The 17,339-nt window shown below is 41.6% G+C and overlaps 1 protein-coding gene across 2 annotated transcripts in view; it reads right to left on the bottom strand.

The window, feature by feature from the left end:
• The window catches only part of GCLM (glutamate-cysteine ligase modifier subunit), a 557,909-nt gene that overhangs the window by 324,887 nt on the left and 215,683 nt on the right, over nucleotides 1-17,339 (bottom strand). For both annotated transcript variants that reach the window (XM_044081903.1, XM_044081895.1), the window contains one exon: nucleotides 9,950-10,031. In XM_044081903.1, coding sequence (XP_043937838.1) covers nucleotides 9,950-10,031 — 82 coding nt within the window. The remainder of the gene's footprint in view (nucleotides 1-9,949; nucleotides 10,032-17,339) is intronic.

Here is a 17,339-nt window from a genome sequence, read left to right as displayed (position 1 = left end):
AGAGTCCCTTAATATACAAGGGGTCTTTTCCAAAATTCTCTTACAATTTAAATCAATGAACAAAGCCATAGCTTCCGTCTTGGACCCCTTGGCAGCTACAATTGGTCTAAATGGAGGTGAATTTATACATTTATGTATTTCTGGAATACCAAAAATGTGGGGTATCACAGAATGATCTACCAAAAGGTATTTATATTGTTCCAAAATGATCCCTTCACTTAGGTATTCATACAGCTGCCAATCTACCTTTGCATATGCTCGGTACGCATCAAATTTTGACACTCTTTCATGTGTTGTTGTCATTCAACAATTCCTCCATTCTTAGTGTGTAATCCATACTACTCATGATCACTCCCCCACCTTTGTCTGGTTTCATTACTCTGTATGTGTTTGATTATGTGAGTTTTTCAAACAAAACTTTTCACCATTAATTAAATTATTTGTACTCATCTTGTCTGACAAAACACATCTCCTGATCTGACTCTCACATAATTTTTCAAACACTATAATATTGGGGTTACAAGGTGGTATAAAGGTGCTACTTCGCTTAAAGTTTAAAACATGGTCAACCAAGGGATTACCATTATTAGCAAAAAACACCTTTAGATTCAACAATCTAGTGTATAGTTTTAATTGTATAAGCAGCCTCCCCACATCATGTCTATACATAGGTATATAGGAAAATCCCTTTTGAAATAATGTAGTATGTTGTTGTTGTTTGTCTTTTTGGCTTTTCCCGGTTAGGGGCCGCCACAGTGGAACTTCAGTCCGCTACTGATTGGCAGTAGATTTTTATGGTGCCGATTTGCCAGCCCGATGCCCAACCTTCAGCAAAGGCACACCCATTCACGCATGTCTTTCGTAGGCCACTCGGCCACGGGGAGGACATGCAGACTCCACAAAGAAGGCACTCCAGCAGAGAATCGAACAGGAGAACCTCTTGCTGTGAGGCAACAACGCTACCGCTGTACCACTGCGGCTTTTTTTTTTTAAACAATGTAGTATAATCTGTGGAAATTTCTAACTCAGTAAAGCTGTAAATAAAAAAATTATTAACACAAATGTGCTTGCAGCCTAAGGTGTTCAAATTTATCATTTCAAAACAATTGTACTCATCAACAGATTCAATACATATACTTTCAAACAGAAAAATCACCATTATAAGAATCAGTCACAAAAGTCATATCTCGACCATCATTATCACTCAATTGTGGTTGGTTCTGCTGCTGTTCTGGTAGCCAGAGTTGTAATTGTGCCACTGACTGCAGTGACCATACCTCTGACCACCAACAAAGATGGCTTGAATTTGATGCTCAGAATTTATAAAACAGACCAAGGAACAGCAAACTTGGAACTGGGCTATACTACATCTGAAGTAGTACAGTGTACAGTAAAATGTGGCAAAAAACAGTTAAAAAAACAAAAGAGTAAGAGACTTCTCTGTGTGGAAGTTTTTCAATTCTGTATGCCTACTTAATCTCTATATACTAAAAACAGAAAAAAAAATCAGAAAATGGTAGAGGTAAGTAGTGAACTTACAAAATCCTAAATCAAAAAATAAAAACTTATTTTGAAATATTAATAATTATTAACTCTAGTAGGTATTCAGAACTAATCCAAGAAGGGTAGACGGTTTGTTTCCAGTTGAAAATCCTTTAGACTGTGTGCTTAATAAAGGATTTTTAACTGTAATCTGTGTGCTTAACAAAGGATTTTTGACTGGAAACAGACTGCCTACCCTACTTGGATTACTTCTGAATACCTACTAGAGTTAATAATTCTGTACAATATCAATAATATTTCACAATAAGTTTTTATTTTTTGATTTAGGATTGTTTAAGTTTCCTACTTCTACAACCATTTTCTGTTTTTTTCCCTGCTTTTTAATATATAGTGATTACCTAGACAAACAGAAATTGAAAAACTTCCATACAAAGAAGCTCCTTACATTGTTTTGTTTTATATCCACTATACTTGCATAGTGGGTTGTTTGAGACTTAGGGGATACCACAGAGATTACATGTTTTTTCAAAAGGAAAATCTAAAAGCATACTGTTCCCAGAATCATAATACTCAGACAGACAAAATTCCTTAAATACATCCCCCTGCAATGCTCACTCTTGTGACTGAAGATCGAAGTCAGAAAGAGATGCAACTCTTTTTTTTTGCCTGAACAACAAGATGACAGTAAAAAATAGAGATGAGTTCCTGGCAAAAACCAGTATATCTTTCTTGTCCATAGAAATAGAAACAGGAGACTATGTTTGTTCCCCTATGCTCCCTTTTTCTGCCACTCTTCCTGGAAATTGACTGGCTTGTAGAAGGCATAGTAGTCCCCAATGCAGGTTCCCTCTCCCAGCTAGGGGAAGTACCTTTACCTGTCCCTTTTCCTAAAACCAACAAGAGTGGCTTTTTCCCTTGCCTAGCAAGGACATCCCAAAAGCTGCAGAGAACACAGGCATCCCCCAGTTTTGATGGCTGCATATGCTACATCATGGGGGCTGAAGGCAAAAATGAATGGTCTGAGGAACAACAGGCAGCTATAGAAGAGTCACTCATCAATGGCTAAGGCAAAACAGGAGCCGGCCTGACACTCAAGACTCACAGACCAGTTACTTGTTCTTGCAGACAGGGGAAGGTAATCCTGCTGAGACCAGAGGATGCTCTATTGGTAAACCAAGAAAGAGACCTCAGAATTGGACAGTGGAGTCTGGAGTCTGTTGGTAATTGGTACAGTAGAGAACAGGTGGTTCTGAGTAGGTAAACCATTAACAGTCCCCCCACAACACAGTATTTTGCCCCCAAAATACACAAAATCTGTCTAAAATTTTACTCAAAAAATAAACTTTCACACAAATGTTCAATAAACATTTACACGTCAAGTCCCTTAGAAATGCAATGACAGCCCTGAAATATTAAGTTTCCTAGCTAAATGCAATACTATAGACAGATAAGTCAATTTTTTCTCAAAAAAAAAAAAAAAAATTATATATTTAGTAGGTTTCCTCACCCAACTATCTGCAGTTATGGACTCCCAAGCTGCTGGGTGCAATGATAATATTCCCCCGACTGCCTCCAGAGTTGGACAATCGGGCAACCCCTCAGGGCTGCTGCGTGGGCCTGTCCGAGAAGGGCTCCCTAGAGCCAAAGTTCCTCGGACCCCCTCTGCCTCTGGGGCGGCGTCTGTCCTGTCCCCCTCTGCCTCTAGGGGACAAGTTGTCCTGAGAATCTTGGGAAAACTGTGATTTCCGGAACCACATCTTTTTTTGCCCTCTCTGATCCCTAGAAAAGGATCTTTGAGGACTAGAGAAGCGGATTCCGATGGCAGACAAAGTCTTCCCATTTTTTTTCACTCTGGACAAGGGTGTCACGTACAGTCTTCCCAAAAAGAGAAGAACCATCGAAGGGAGCATTCGTGAAAGACGCTTTGAAGGGGACCACAAACTGACACAGTCTGAGCCAAGCATGTTGCCTCACAGCCACGCTGGTCCCAGCTGCCCTAGCTGCTTCTTCTATAGCATGCGAATGGAGGCTAATAGACGTGTTCGAAACTGATTTCAGAGTAAACATTTTCACTGAGAACAGATGCTTGTCCTCTGGTAACAAAGACTCTGGGGACGACTCAGCTAACTCTGTGACTAGGTCTCGATGCAGTCGTATGACGTGTGCCAAACAGTTCAGTGATCTGATGGAAAATGTCGCTGAAGAATACACTCGCTTCCCAAATTGATCCACCACCCTGGACTCCTTGTCCGGAGGGTGGACCGAGGAACTTTCCTGAGACAGTTCTCTCTTGGTGGCTGCTGCAACCACCATAGCATCCACGGGGGATCCTTTAGACCAGGCCTGTCTATCCAAAGGTGGAGAGAGGATCTTGTCCGGGCACTTAGGTATTGGCTCTGTGGTGTCAGGCTCCTTCCATGCCCACGTGGTGATAAGATCCACCAAGGGATCTGCAGGTGGGGACACCCAGGACATAGATGGGTCAGTGCCAAAAGCCTCCAGGAACACTGATTCATCCGTAGAAGGTTTTGGGGCTGACTAACCTCCCCTCTGGCGGAGGACCTCCATGATGTCTCCAAAGGAGACATCCTCGGGAGGTGACCTGGGGGATCCTTCTCCATCTAAATCAGTGTCTTCTGTCAAGGACTCGGGGGAGTCCAGGTGCCTCCTTTTACACGTGTGCTTATGAGGACCCTCTTCAGTGGGACTCTCTGAAGAGGGCTCATGAGCCGCTGGGGGTTCCTCTAGAGGAACTGCCTGGGGGTCCTCTAGCACAGGCTGTTACTGGGACAAGCTGAAGTGAGTCATAACCAAATCCGAGGGAGTCTGGGTGGAATCCAAAGAAACAGGCTGGGGTCTCGATCCTTGGGAGAGAACCCTCTCCACCACATTGAACGCCGATGGAGAGCACACCTCCTTAGCACCCAACAAGGAGGAGGCTCTCCCTGGGTCTGCCGTGAGGATTGGGGCCGAGGTTGGGGTAGCCAGAGCTCCAAAGGAACGGCTCGGATCCATAAACCCCGAACTCATAGGCCGGAACAGGGAAGGAGAAATAGGATGAAAGAAGGGCATGAAGGTCCCCCCTCCGGAGGGAGAGGGGCCTGGCAATACGCCCATCTGGATTTGTGTCCGAATGAATCTCCTCATCATCCTGTCCATATCCATCTTAGAAAGACTCCGAGTCGAGCACGAGGAAACGACCGACTTGGATTTGGCTGGACGCTGTGAAGATCTGGATGAATGCCTCAGCTCCGTCGGCTCTGGGGAGAATCTAGGGGAGTGGAGCCAAGGAGACACAGGTCTCGACACCTTGGAAGGCAGACTAGGGAAGGACTTCCGATCTGGAGACTGTTTACGGGGCCTATCCCCTTTCTTCTCTAACTCTGTCTTTTTTCCTTTCTCTTCCTGTTGCTTCCCCTTCAACAGGTCTAGTGGGAGGATGAGTCCCTGCCTGAGGGGGAGGTTGGGCGGTAGCTGTGGAAGCAGAGACCAAGGAAGATGAGTATAGCGTAGAAGCAGGGAGAAGGCCTTTAGCCACCAGTTTGGCCTTCCTCTCCTTTAAGGCTCTACGATTAAACCCGGCACACACACTGCACTGAGTAGACAAATGTGGAACTCCTAAGGCAAACAACACACAGTGTGTGACCATCCGTCGTTGAAAGCTTATGGCCACACTCTGTGCATTTCTTAAATGTAGGTTTAGGCTGATCAATCATTGTACACACACACACACACACACACACACACACACACACACACACACACACACACACACACACACACACACACACTACACTCTAACACACTAAAAACCACGCACACCTAAGAGGAAGGGTGGGCCTACACTAAACTACTACACCAACTAAAACTACTAGACTAAACTACTTTTTCTGATGAGCAAGCATTTGAGGGAGGAAAGGGAACTAACTAAGACAAACTCTCACTACACAAGAGAAAAAATATTATTCCAAAAAGTGCTAGAAGGTTTGTTGTTTTAATATAGTCTAAGTTCGAACACTGTTACAAATATGTATTTTGTACTTCCCGCACTTCAGTTACATACTTATGGTGTTATCGTTAGATTTTCACATTTACCAATACGTAAATATTTTATATATATATATATATATATATATATATATATATATATATGTAGATGGTTTACCTTTGAATGCTTGAAACTGCAATGGTCAAAAGTACTTTGCGCGGAAGTAAGTTTTCAAGACTACGGATGACTGAATAGAAATGCATCGAATGTGCAATGAGCAAATGCACATTGACATTCACTTATTGCAGATTCGGCATTTTGGGTGCGGAGTGCACTATAGTGGGGATCGGGATGTGGACCTTTTCCCCACTGTAGTGCGACCTCGGAGTTAGAATAATATAGTAGGGCGGTGTGGGGGTGCAGGGTGGCTTGCTTCCCTGCATTACACTATGTATTTAAAATTGCAGTTCGAAAATCAGCGAATATGGTTTTCGATTTGCTGATTTTTGAACTTCGGTGCAGATTGGAATGACCATTTTCGTCATTCTGGTTCGCACAAAGGGCCGTTTGGTAGGTTGAACACACACACACACACACACACACACACACACACACACACACACACACACACACACAGTGGAAAATACAGATATGTAAGAAATAAGCCTTTTTTTCTGACTGATAATTTATATGTTCTCCAGAAAATACATTTGCTTTATTTCTTCTATTATTTTTCCCATTGAATTCTACTTACATCTTTATTCCCAAATTTTATACCTAACACAGAAATTTAATTAATTGTACAATATATACCCCTATACATCACATAAACCTTTACTTTTCTCTTTATTTAACGCCATCCCTATCATCTCTAGACACTCATTTATGTAAATCATTACTTCTTTTATCCAAATTTTTTTTGCAGTTATTATAACGTAATCTGCTTATGTTAACAGAACTGGAATTCTTTACCCACCTCCTTCATTTTGTAATTTATTTCACATGCTATCACAATTATAACTAATGCAAAGAGTATACAACTCATTGGACATCCCTGGCTTACACCACTCTTCATATGTTCCTCTTGGCTTTACCAGCCATTTACAAATATTTTACATTATTATTACTATATGATGACATACATAATTTCCTAACTTTCTCACTTACATTATATTATTTCATAGTTGCCCATAAGATTTCATGTTCAATTGTATTAGATGTCTTATTAAGATCTCCTATCATGATTTTTGCTTCTTCTTTTCTGTTCATATCATCCACAATTTTTCTAAATATCATTAATAAGTCTTGACAACCCTTCCCCTTTATACTATATATGCTCTCTTCCACAATATTTTCCCTTTTAGTTTCAAATCTCTTTTGTATTACTTTCAAAAGGATCTTGTAATCATTCAATGCCATTTGTCTTCATTTTTTTAATCATCTATCTTCCTTCTTCCATATCAATTTAAGTACTCTAACGCATAATTCTTTGCACATAAAAACCTTCATTTAACCATTCATTTTAAATCTTTAAAAGATATTTTACATTTCATACCCTATTTCACCTGGGCCTGCAGTCAAATCTGTATTTACTTGTCCTAATACTTTATCTAGCTCATTTAAAGAAGTCTCCTTTTCCAATTCTTTATTTTCTTTTTCTGTTAGATTTTTTACTTTCCATGTTTTTTTCACCAACTTCTATTTTCTTTAAACATTTCTTGCATGTATTGTATTACACTATTCTTAATCTTTTCTTGAGCTCTTTCTATTTCTCCTTTTACATGTTTTTATTTCTCTAATTACTTTTTTGTACTAGCACCTGGAAGCTCCTATGATCAGAGCAGTACCCCAAGGCTCTCCCTTATGTGTGTATATTGTACTGATACCTCCAAGCCAAACCAATTTAGACATGTGTCTGAATAGCTTTAAGCTGATCGAACCAGCAGGTTGAGCTCCGAGCTTAACATAGATCTTAAAGAGATTTTTATTTTTCAAAATGCTGCAAAAGATTCTCTTGTATAATAAAAAAAAAACAAAAAAAACATGGTGACTCTTGAGTCTTCTTCTCCAAATGAGATTCTCCTTTACTGTGCAATTACCTAACTTCTGAAAAGAAGGGGTTTATTTAAATACAAGTTTTTGATTCCTACTTTTTTAAGTCCTTTTAAGAGCAACTGTTGAAACCAGACTTTCTGGTTTGGGAACCTCTGTCAGACTACAGGACATAATCCAATTCTCTGGAAACAAGGACTATTGTTTTCAGGTTCTCCTATGCAGAGTTGATGACAACCTTTAAAATGTCTAGGAACAGAAGAACCACCCAAGAAATCTGCTGAATGGACACAATAGTTTTCTGCAACATCTGCTGTGTGAAAGACACAGGGTAAGAGGACTAGTTACCTCTATGATGCATCATCTCCAGAACAACCCCAAACTTAAGGTCATCATGAAGTAACACTGGGGAATCTGTATTCTCATCATCATCCAATTCAGTCTTGAGGGATTTGGTAAATGGGTCTATATCTCCCTCTTACACAAAGTACTCCTAGGAATCTTCAGAGGAGAAGAATCCAAAGATGAGGAAGACCTTCTCTTTTTTGCGGAAATGGCATTAGGGAGCTGCATAAGAAGTTTGGCTTGTATCCCACTCTCTCGTTTTTTTATTTCTCCCATTTCTTCATCATCCCTTTCCACTTTGGATTATGGTTTTCTGCTTATGTTACGTATAGGAGCCTTAACTATGTAGCTCCAAATTATCCATTCAAATCAGGTAATCCTAAACCACCTTCCTCTATAGGAAGGATCAAATTATCCCACTTGACCCTTGCTCTATTCCCCTCCCTTAGAAATGTAATTTGCTATCCATATCCACAAACAAGTGCTTCCAGTTTCTCAGTTTTTGAGTCTCTTTCCACATATTCTTATCTGCCATAACATATTTTTTTTAATCCATACTCCTAAATACTTCATTTTATTGTGTCCCCAAAATATGAGTATTGCTAGACCAGTTAATGTGTGGGTACATAGTTTACAGCTATAGACTTGTTTTACCTTAATTTATTGTTTATCTTGAAAAGACTTGAAACTGTCTCAAGATGTAGCACCACACTGAGATGTCCTCTTCTGGTTTTATCAGATACAACATAACACTATCTGCAAATAAAGTCAGACTTTTCTTGATTACCAGCTATATCCTTCAATGTGTGAGTCAATTATTTTTTTTTTTTTTTGCCAACTGCTCTAAATATAAAGTAAATAACAAAGGGAAAAGAAGACATCAATATCTGGTTCCTCTGTTTAGACACATCTTGACAGAGGGGAACCTTCCCGCTTTAATTTTTGCCTCTGATCCTCCTAACTCACCTTATTATTGTATCAGCAAATGCAATGCTTCCATTGCCCTACTCAAAAAATTCCAACTTACTCTGACAAATGCTTTTGCTGCATCAAGACCCACCAACAACAGTGGTATTTTCTTACACTCTGCTCCCCCTGGGTCATCACTGCTCTAGTAATGCTGCCAAATGTTTGCCTCCTTTCACAAAACCACACTGATACGCAACTATCAATTTTGGCAACAACTTTGCCATTCTATCTATTACAGACAAACACTTTATAATCATGGTTCAAAATTGAAATTGGCCTAAACGAAGCTAAGTCGTATGGGTCTTCCTGTCCTTTAGATATTACAGCCACCACAGCTTTTTCCCACAATGGTGGTTCTTCCCCTCCTTTCAAAATACTGTTAAAACCTTCCAGATCTTCATCAATTTCTTCCCTCCTAGCATCCAGATTTCCGCAGGAATACCATCTACTCCTGGGGACTTTCCTGCAGATTGGTTGTACGTCACCATTTATCTCATCTTGTCATATCTTAACTGTTAATTGCTGAGCCTCATCTACCTCTAACGTTGGCATACTTAAACCTTCCATAAATTTTTCTATTTGTGTTCTTTCTTGATTGCCACAGTTATCTGCTTTATACAAATGTTCATAACATTTCTGAAATATCTCTAATACCTCTACAGGATCTCTGGTTATTTTTCTTGTTATAGGCTCCCTAAGTTTGTCCACTCAAAAATGCTTTAGTGGAAAAAAAAGACTGTACAAAACTATATGATCTGTAATGAACTATAACAAGCTAATTAAATCCTTTTAGGTAAGCCTCGTTATTCTGCACCATGAGCTTTTTTTATTTTAATTAAACCCTTTTCATAGGGTTAATATCATTTACTTATTAAATATGATTTTGTTCTTCTTAAAGAAAAAACAAGTATGCACTTATATAAAACTTCAAGGTATCAATAAAAATAAAAAAAAAACTCAAGTTACTTCAGGAATCTTTTAAACCAGGGAAAAACAGTATCATGTTTTTTTTTTTAATTGCAGTATTGCTTTAAAGCATAAAAGGCAATAGTGAATGAAAAAATAAAAAAGGTTCGGTGTGTGCCTGATTACCTGACACTTTCAGCTCTTCCCGTTCATCTGCGTTGACGGTTTCTGTTTGAGCTAATGAACATTCCACTGTATCTGGTGATTCCTAAAAAGAAATACAAACAGTCATCAAAAAACATAATACTGCATAACAAAAGTTATGTACTCACCATAATAACAGATATGTAGGCCCTGGTCCATCTTTTTCTACCTTTAGGACTTCAAGGCCAGCAAGACTCAGGCAGCTAAGCATGCAAAACTTTCCCAGACCATGTACTTCTTCCCCTTTTCCTACAATTCTGTGAATGGAAGGAACTCTCTCTAAAACTCTGTTGGTCCAATGAATACAGAAAAGGAGAAAAGGAACCAAGTAAAGCGATAAAAAGGTCCTGGATCAAATTCCAAACCTCTACCACAGTGGGATCATAGAGAAAGATGGAATAGTAATGCACATATCGATATTCTAAATATGTAAGTTTTGAAGGTGATGAGACTATTCCATCTTTATCTACTTCTAGGACTGAATCTCAACCATAACTTATTAGGTAGATCATTGCAAAAGTTGTCTAACAAGACATTATCTCTAGAAGGATGTGAAATGGAGAAATCTGACTTATAAATATCTTACAAGGAAAGCAGAGAATAATACTAATATATGCTCAATATATGGCCCTAGGCCTGAGCAGCATCCTACCATCACCCAGAATTATACCACAGTACAAGCAGAAAATGATTGATTTCAACAATTGGCTAAGTTTCTTTTGTCATTCTAAGGGGATCCAGTATTTGTCTGCCTGAGATGACATGATGGACAGACCTCAATGCTTTGCCAGAGATGGCCTGCATCTGTCACCCCTAGGCTTCCGGATACTGGCCAAGGCTCTTGCCACCCCTATAGTACCTTTTTTAAACAGTGTTCCAAAGACCAAATTACCACCATAACAGCTACAAACAAATGCAATATGAGGGTCATGTTGCTCAACGCTAGAAGCCTAAACCTCAAAATGCACTCGCTCGAAGCACTCCTTAAAATGGAGAACATCAACATTTGTGCTGTAACAAGAGACCTGGTTCAAGGCAGCAAAAAGCACCCCTGCACTACCAGGCTATAACTCATTCCACACCTTTCGGCCTCAGAACTTGGACCGAAGCTCCAAAGGCAGTGTTGTTTCCATATTCATAAAGGATGCGCACACCTCCAGACTGGTAGCCCAACATAACGCATCAGAGATACTTCAGGTGAAGCTAACATTGGGTAAGGCAACGATTCAGGTTGTAGCCTGCTATAGGTCCCCAACCATGTCCCAAGACTCGGACTCCACGTTCCTAAGCACCCTGGAAAATATTAGGGTCCAATCTAATACTCTCTTATTAGATGACTTCACCTACCCCTCCATTAACTGGGTAAACTACTCATGTACCAATACACTTGCCCAACGTTTCCTGGAGTTTATTAATTCCAGTGCCCTGGACCAGCTCATTCTTATCCGCACTACAGGTAGCAATATCCTTGACCTGGTCATTACTAACATGGGCGACCGTTGCTCTAAACCAATAGTCAGCTCCTCCCTGGTTAGATCCAACCACAAACTAATCACCTTGGAAATCCACATCCCTCCCACCCCTCAGCAACGGTAACCACCATGAAAAACTTCTCCAAAGCTAACTTTGGGATCCTAAAAACAGAGGTGGCTAACTTCACAGCACCCATGCAAATGGAGAATAGTTGCGTGACCACAGAATCATACACAAATGCACTGTACGAACACATACACAAATGCATGGATCTCACCACACCCAATAGAACCAAGACACTCTCCTCCAAAAAAGGAAGGAAATCTGGTGGTCACCTGCCATAAACAAACTCTACAACAGGAGGAAACTGATGTGGAATAAGGTGAATCCCAAGACTGGAAAAACTCCCTTATCCACCTCAACAAAAAGTTGAGATCCCTCATCAAATCCTCTAAAGCTAGGTATGAAAACAGAATTGCAGCAGATAGTAAAGACAACCACAAGGCCTTCTATAGTTATGTAAAGAATCTCCACGGCAATACCCAGATTTGCTCTGAGCTACTGCACAATGGTACCTCCTATACCGAGCCAACAGATATTGCCAGTATACTGGCGACAAATTCAGTGTGAATTTCACCCCTCTCCCACCCCCCCTAAAGGACCAATCACAATACCAGTAGATTGCCAGGCACCCAGTATTACTGCTGCACAAGTTAAAACAGCACAGTTCAAGGCCAAGAAAACAGCTTCTACGGGACCTGACAATATCCCTGGTTGTGTTCCACATGAACTACAGAGTGAACTGGCACCTCACCTGTGTGCCCTGTTCAATCACAGCCTCATCTCAGGCTTTGTCCCTGCCGAATGGTGCACTGCTACAGTCATTCTTCTCCACAAAGGAGGAGCAACTACAGACCCTGGGAACTATCGCCCCATTAGCCTGACAAGTCTGATATGCAAAGCTATTGAACGCATCATTATGGAACTAATAAACAAGGATATAGGGAATCTCCAAACTCAGGATCCCACACAGTTTGGTTTTATGAAGGGAACATCATGCCTGCTCAACTTGGTCGACTTCTTTGAGTCCGTCACCAGAGCTGTGGGTGAAGTCAAGGTAGTTCATACAGCCTACCTTGATCTGGCCAAGGCTTTTGATACTATTCTCCACTCAGGAATAATGGAAAAAACTCACTAAGCTTGGCATCAACCCCTATATCACTAGGTGGGTTGCAAACTGGCTCACAGATGGAACCCACAGTGTGAAAGTAGATGATTCCAAGTCAGACTGCCGATTAGTCACGAGTTGAGTCCCACAGGGTTCGGTCCTGGGTCCTCTCCTGTTTGGTATCTACTTCTCTGAAGTCCAGACCAACATAAAGGGACTCTGGCTGACAAAGTCTGCAGACGATTGCAAGTTGGGAGCTATTATTAACTCCCCAAGTGATGTTGACATCCTACAGAATGGCCTCACTGTGAGCAACGATTGGTGTCAGAACCATGGCCTTAAGCTCAATGCCAAAAAAGTGTTGTCATCCCCTTTGGGAAAAACGCGGTTCCCATCAATTACCACATTGAAATTGTCCACTGAACATAGAAGGTGTTATAAGAGATCTGGGAACACAGGTTGACAGCAACTTGTCTTCTGATCACCACATTGCCACTGTGGTCAGAAAGTCCTTCTATGTGGCACATCTCATTACTAAGGGTTTTGCATCCAGGAAGAAAAAGGTCATTGTCTCCCTCTACTCTTCCCTTATTAGGGCAATCATCGAGTACAATGCCCCATTTGGCATGTACCTTACCAGACACCTGCAACAACTAGACAGGCCGCAAAAGTACCTCACAAAGAGGATCCTAGGCCTTAAACACTTGTCCTACATGGACAGACTCTAAAAACTTTCAACTATTCTCTGTCTCATATCACCTACTTAGAGGCGATCTCTGCTTGACTTACAAAGCAATGTCTGACCCAGCTCTGTTAGAAATGCTACAGCTAAAGAAATACCAATCCCTCTGCACTACATGCTCCAGAGACATCAACCTCATTACCACAATTAACAGAACATGATGGAGGGACAGGTTCATAACCCAGAGACTGCCCATGCTATGGAACAGACTTCCCATATATGTCAAGCAGAGCACCTCGCTAACCCTCTTCAAGAGGAATCTTGATGAGTGGATAGGTAACAGAAAATTCACCCCGGGGATAACTCCAGTGGCTCTACTCAACAGAGGCACTGGGAACTAAGGTCGGATGGCACTATGCCAGGGTAATCCTATGGCTAGGCTTGTAAAGGCCTCAAGGCCATTAGCCTAGTAAACACCTATGAACCTATACATAACAGGAGAGAGCTAGCAGACTCCAAGCACAGTGATGAAATTCCAATTCACATTACAAGTGTCTTTGTAAGAGTAATGTAGCCTTGGAGGAGGGTATAAACTATCTTTGGATAAAGAGTGCTTACCATTAAAAAAGGACACTCTGAGAATAAATATGACAGTGACAGACAGTTGAAAAGTGGTATGCAACTGAGCACCAGGAAGACTAAAGGTAATGTGAGGGAAGGTACAAGACCAACAGGAGAGGGCTTCAAGAAAGTACAGTTGTGTACCTACCATAAATGTAGATGTTAGAGTGTATTGACTGTTGCAGTCATTACACTTGGGTTATCCTGCTGGCAGGCTACCCACAGTTGGCCAGAATTCCAAAGTCTAGGTCTGGCATCGGTTGCTGTTGCCTCTTCCCTGACGTCAGTGCGCCAGGGGTATAAAAGATGAAGCTGACGCCATTTTCTTCAGTTTTTCTTGCCCCAGATGTCAGTTGCCCCCAAATAGGTAGGCTGAAAAAATTTTGCCAAAAAGCATGCATGTACTAAAATAAACATTTCCTTCAGCTACAAGCAAATACACCACATAGGTTGTATAGAATAGAGAAGTACAGAAAAGTCCCAGCAAAGAAAAGGGGGATGGTGGGTGGGTAACCTGGACTGCAACAGTGAATACACTCGAACATCTACATTTATGGTAGGTACACAACTGTACTATGTTCATCGTGTTTCATTGTTGCAGTCATTACACTTGGGATGAATCCCAAAGCTGAGGTTGGGTGGCTGGGCCTAAATAGGATTAGGAGAGGCTACCAGGCACTGCAGAACTGCAGTGGCAAAGCCTGCTCTGGATTTAGAGTAGAGAGGTAAGTGGTAGTGCCTGGTGAAAGTGTGCATTGAACTCCAGGTTGCAGCCTCTAAAATGTCTTTGGTTGGTACTCCTCTGAGGAAGGCTGCTGAAGTGGCTGCTGCTCTGGTAGAATGTGGCCTAATGCCCTTAGGCACTGATTTGCCATGTTCTGAATAGCAGAAGCGAATGCAGTGTCCTATCCATTTTGAAACAGTCTGCTTTGAGATAGGTTTTCCTTGTGATCCTGCAGCATAAGCTACAAACAGTTGCTCAGTTTTTCTGAAAGCTTTTGTTTTGTCCAAGTAGAATCGTAGCTGTCTGTGTATGTCCAAAGCGTGCAGAAGTCTCTCCCCTTTATTCTGGGGATTTGGAAAGAATGTTGGCAAATGAATGGTTTGGTTAAGAGCCACACTGGATACCACCTTTGGCATAGATGTTGGGTTTGTCCTTAGAGAGACCCTGTCCTGATGAAAAATAATGAAAGGTTCCACTGCCATTAATGCCTGTAACTCTGAGACTCTTCTTGCTGAAGTTATTGCTAGGAGCAGAGCAGTTTTCCATGATAATAATTTTATATCAGCTGTATTGGCTGGCTCAAAAAGAGGCAGTGTGAGTTTTTCTAAAACAAAATTGAGGTCCCAAGTACGTATTGGTGCTCTCCTTGGGGATCTTATGTTTTTTGCCCCTCTGAGGTACTGTCTTAGTAGTGGATGAGAGAAAATAGGAGGTTCTGTATTGTAATGAGCTGAAATGGCAGAGGCATGGATCTTAATTGATAAGAAGGATAGGCCTTTGTCCAGCATCTCAGTTAGGTATTGTAAAATCTGAGATATATTTGGAACAAGTGGTTCGAGTCCTTGTGCCTGGTTCCAAGCACAAAATCTCTTCCATTTTTCTGCATAAGATTTCCTAGTGCTGGGCCTCCTGGCTTCTAAAATGACATCCATAACAGTTTTAGAGAGAGGTGTGGTCTGAGTGGCTATATTATCTGCCATGCAGCCAGATTTAAGGTTCTGAGTTGACTGTGCAGAATCTGATTGTTTTGTTGAGTCAGAAGATGAGGAATTTGAGGCAAAGGCCAGGCTGGGCCTTGAGACAAGCTCCTTAGGATTGGGTACCAGTGCTGGCGTGGCCAGTCTGGGGCAATCAGGATCATTTTTGGCTTCTCGTCTGACTTTTAGGAGCACCTTGGGAAGAAGAGGCAGTGGAGGAAAGGCATAAACTGTCAGGGTTTTCCAGCTGAATGATACAGCATCCACTTTCCATGCTTGTGAGCGATACGTTCTTGTGCAGAATCTCTGTAGTTGGCAGTTGTGAGGGGAGGCAAAAAGATCTATGTCTGGGAGTCCCCATTTCCTTATCATGCTGAAAACCTGTGGATTTAGTTTCCATTCGTGAGGATCCATGAGATTTCTGCTTAGTTCGTCTGCCAGTGTATTTTTCGTTCCTGGCAGGAATTGTGCCTGCAGATGTACTTGATAGGTCAGTGCTGTGTTCCACAAAGTCATGGCTTGCCTGCAGAGGGGGTAGGAATGTGTGCCCCCTTGCTTGTTTATGTAACACATAACTGTGGTATTGTCCGTCTATAGTAATAGTTGTCCTGGATGTAGTAGATCCTTGAAGGCTGTCAGGACATTCTGTACAGCTAGCATCTCTTTTTGATTGATTTGAAGATGCATTTGCTCCTTGGGCCACGTGCCCTGAATACATTTGCCTGCCATGTGTGCCCCTCAGGCATAATCCGATGCATCTGTTGTTATTGTCTGCCTGGCTGTGGATAAGGTGAAAGGCTGTCCCTTGTTGTGGTGACAGGCCAGTGCCCACCATCGAAACTCCTGTTGCAGGCAGGGAATTAGAGTTATTAGTGTTTCCAGGCTGTGGCAATGTTGAGTCCAAACACTTTTTACATACCATTGTAGTTTCCTCATATGCAGTCTTGCATATGGAATTAGTAGGATGCAGGATGCCATGAAGCCCAGGGCCTGCAGAAGTTTTCTTGCAGGGAACTGGGTCTTTGTTGCCATCATTTTGAAAGTAATGAGTCAGTTGCCTTTGCTTGTCTGGCATGAGATAAGCCATCTGGGCAGTTGTATTTAAGCTTGCACCCAGGAATATTATTTCTTGAGAGGGCACTAGTTTTGATTTCGTTTCATTTACTGTGTACCCTAGGCAAATTAGTAATGTTTTTACAAACGCCAGATGCTTTAGTAGAAGGTCCTTGCTCTCTGCTTGAATAAGGCAGTCGTCCAAGTAGGGATACATTTGAATTCCTTTCTGTCTGCACAATGCAATTACTGATGCCAGGCATTTTGTGAAGACCCTGGGGGCAGTAGATAAGCCAAAGGGCAGTGCAGAGAATTGGTAATGCATTGAGCCAGCTATGAATCTGAGGTATCTTCTGCAAGATTGTCTGATTGGGACATGCATGTATGCCTCCTTGAGGTCCAAAGCAACTAGCCAAGCCTCCTTGCCCAGCATGGGTAGATGTTGCTGCAGTGTTAACATTTTGAATTTTGGAACATCCAGGAAAGTGTTTAGTATTGACAGGTCCAGTATTTGTCTCCAGGCTTTGTCCTTTCTGGGTACCAGGAAAAGTCTTGAGTAAAATCCTTGTCCCTGATCTTGCTGTGGTATTCTTTGAATAGCTCTCATATCCATGACAGCAGAAATTTGTTTTTGTGCCTCTGCCCATTGGTTTTGTGGCAGGTCCGGCATACCT

This window comes from Protopterus annectens, chromosome 1.part1 (assembly GCF_019279795.1).
Source record: "Protopterus annectens isolate FY-2018-M chromosome 1.part1, PAN1.0, whole genome shotgun sequence".
NCBI lineage: Eukaryota > Metazoa > Chordata > Ceratodontiformes > Protopteridae > Protopterus > Protopterus annectens.
This window is presented reverse-complemented; position numbering and strand designations above follow the sequence as displayed.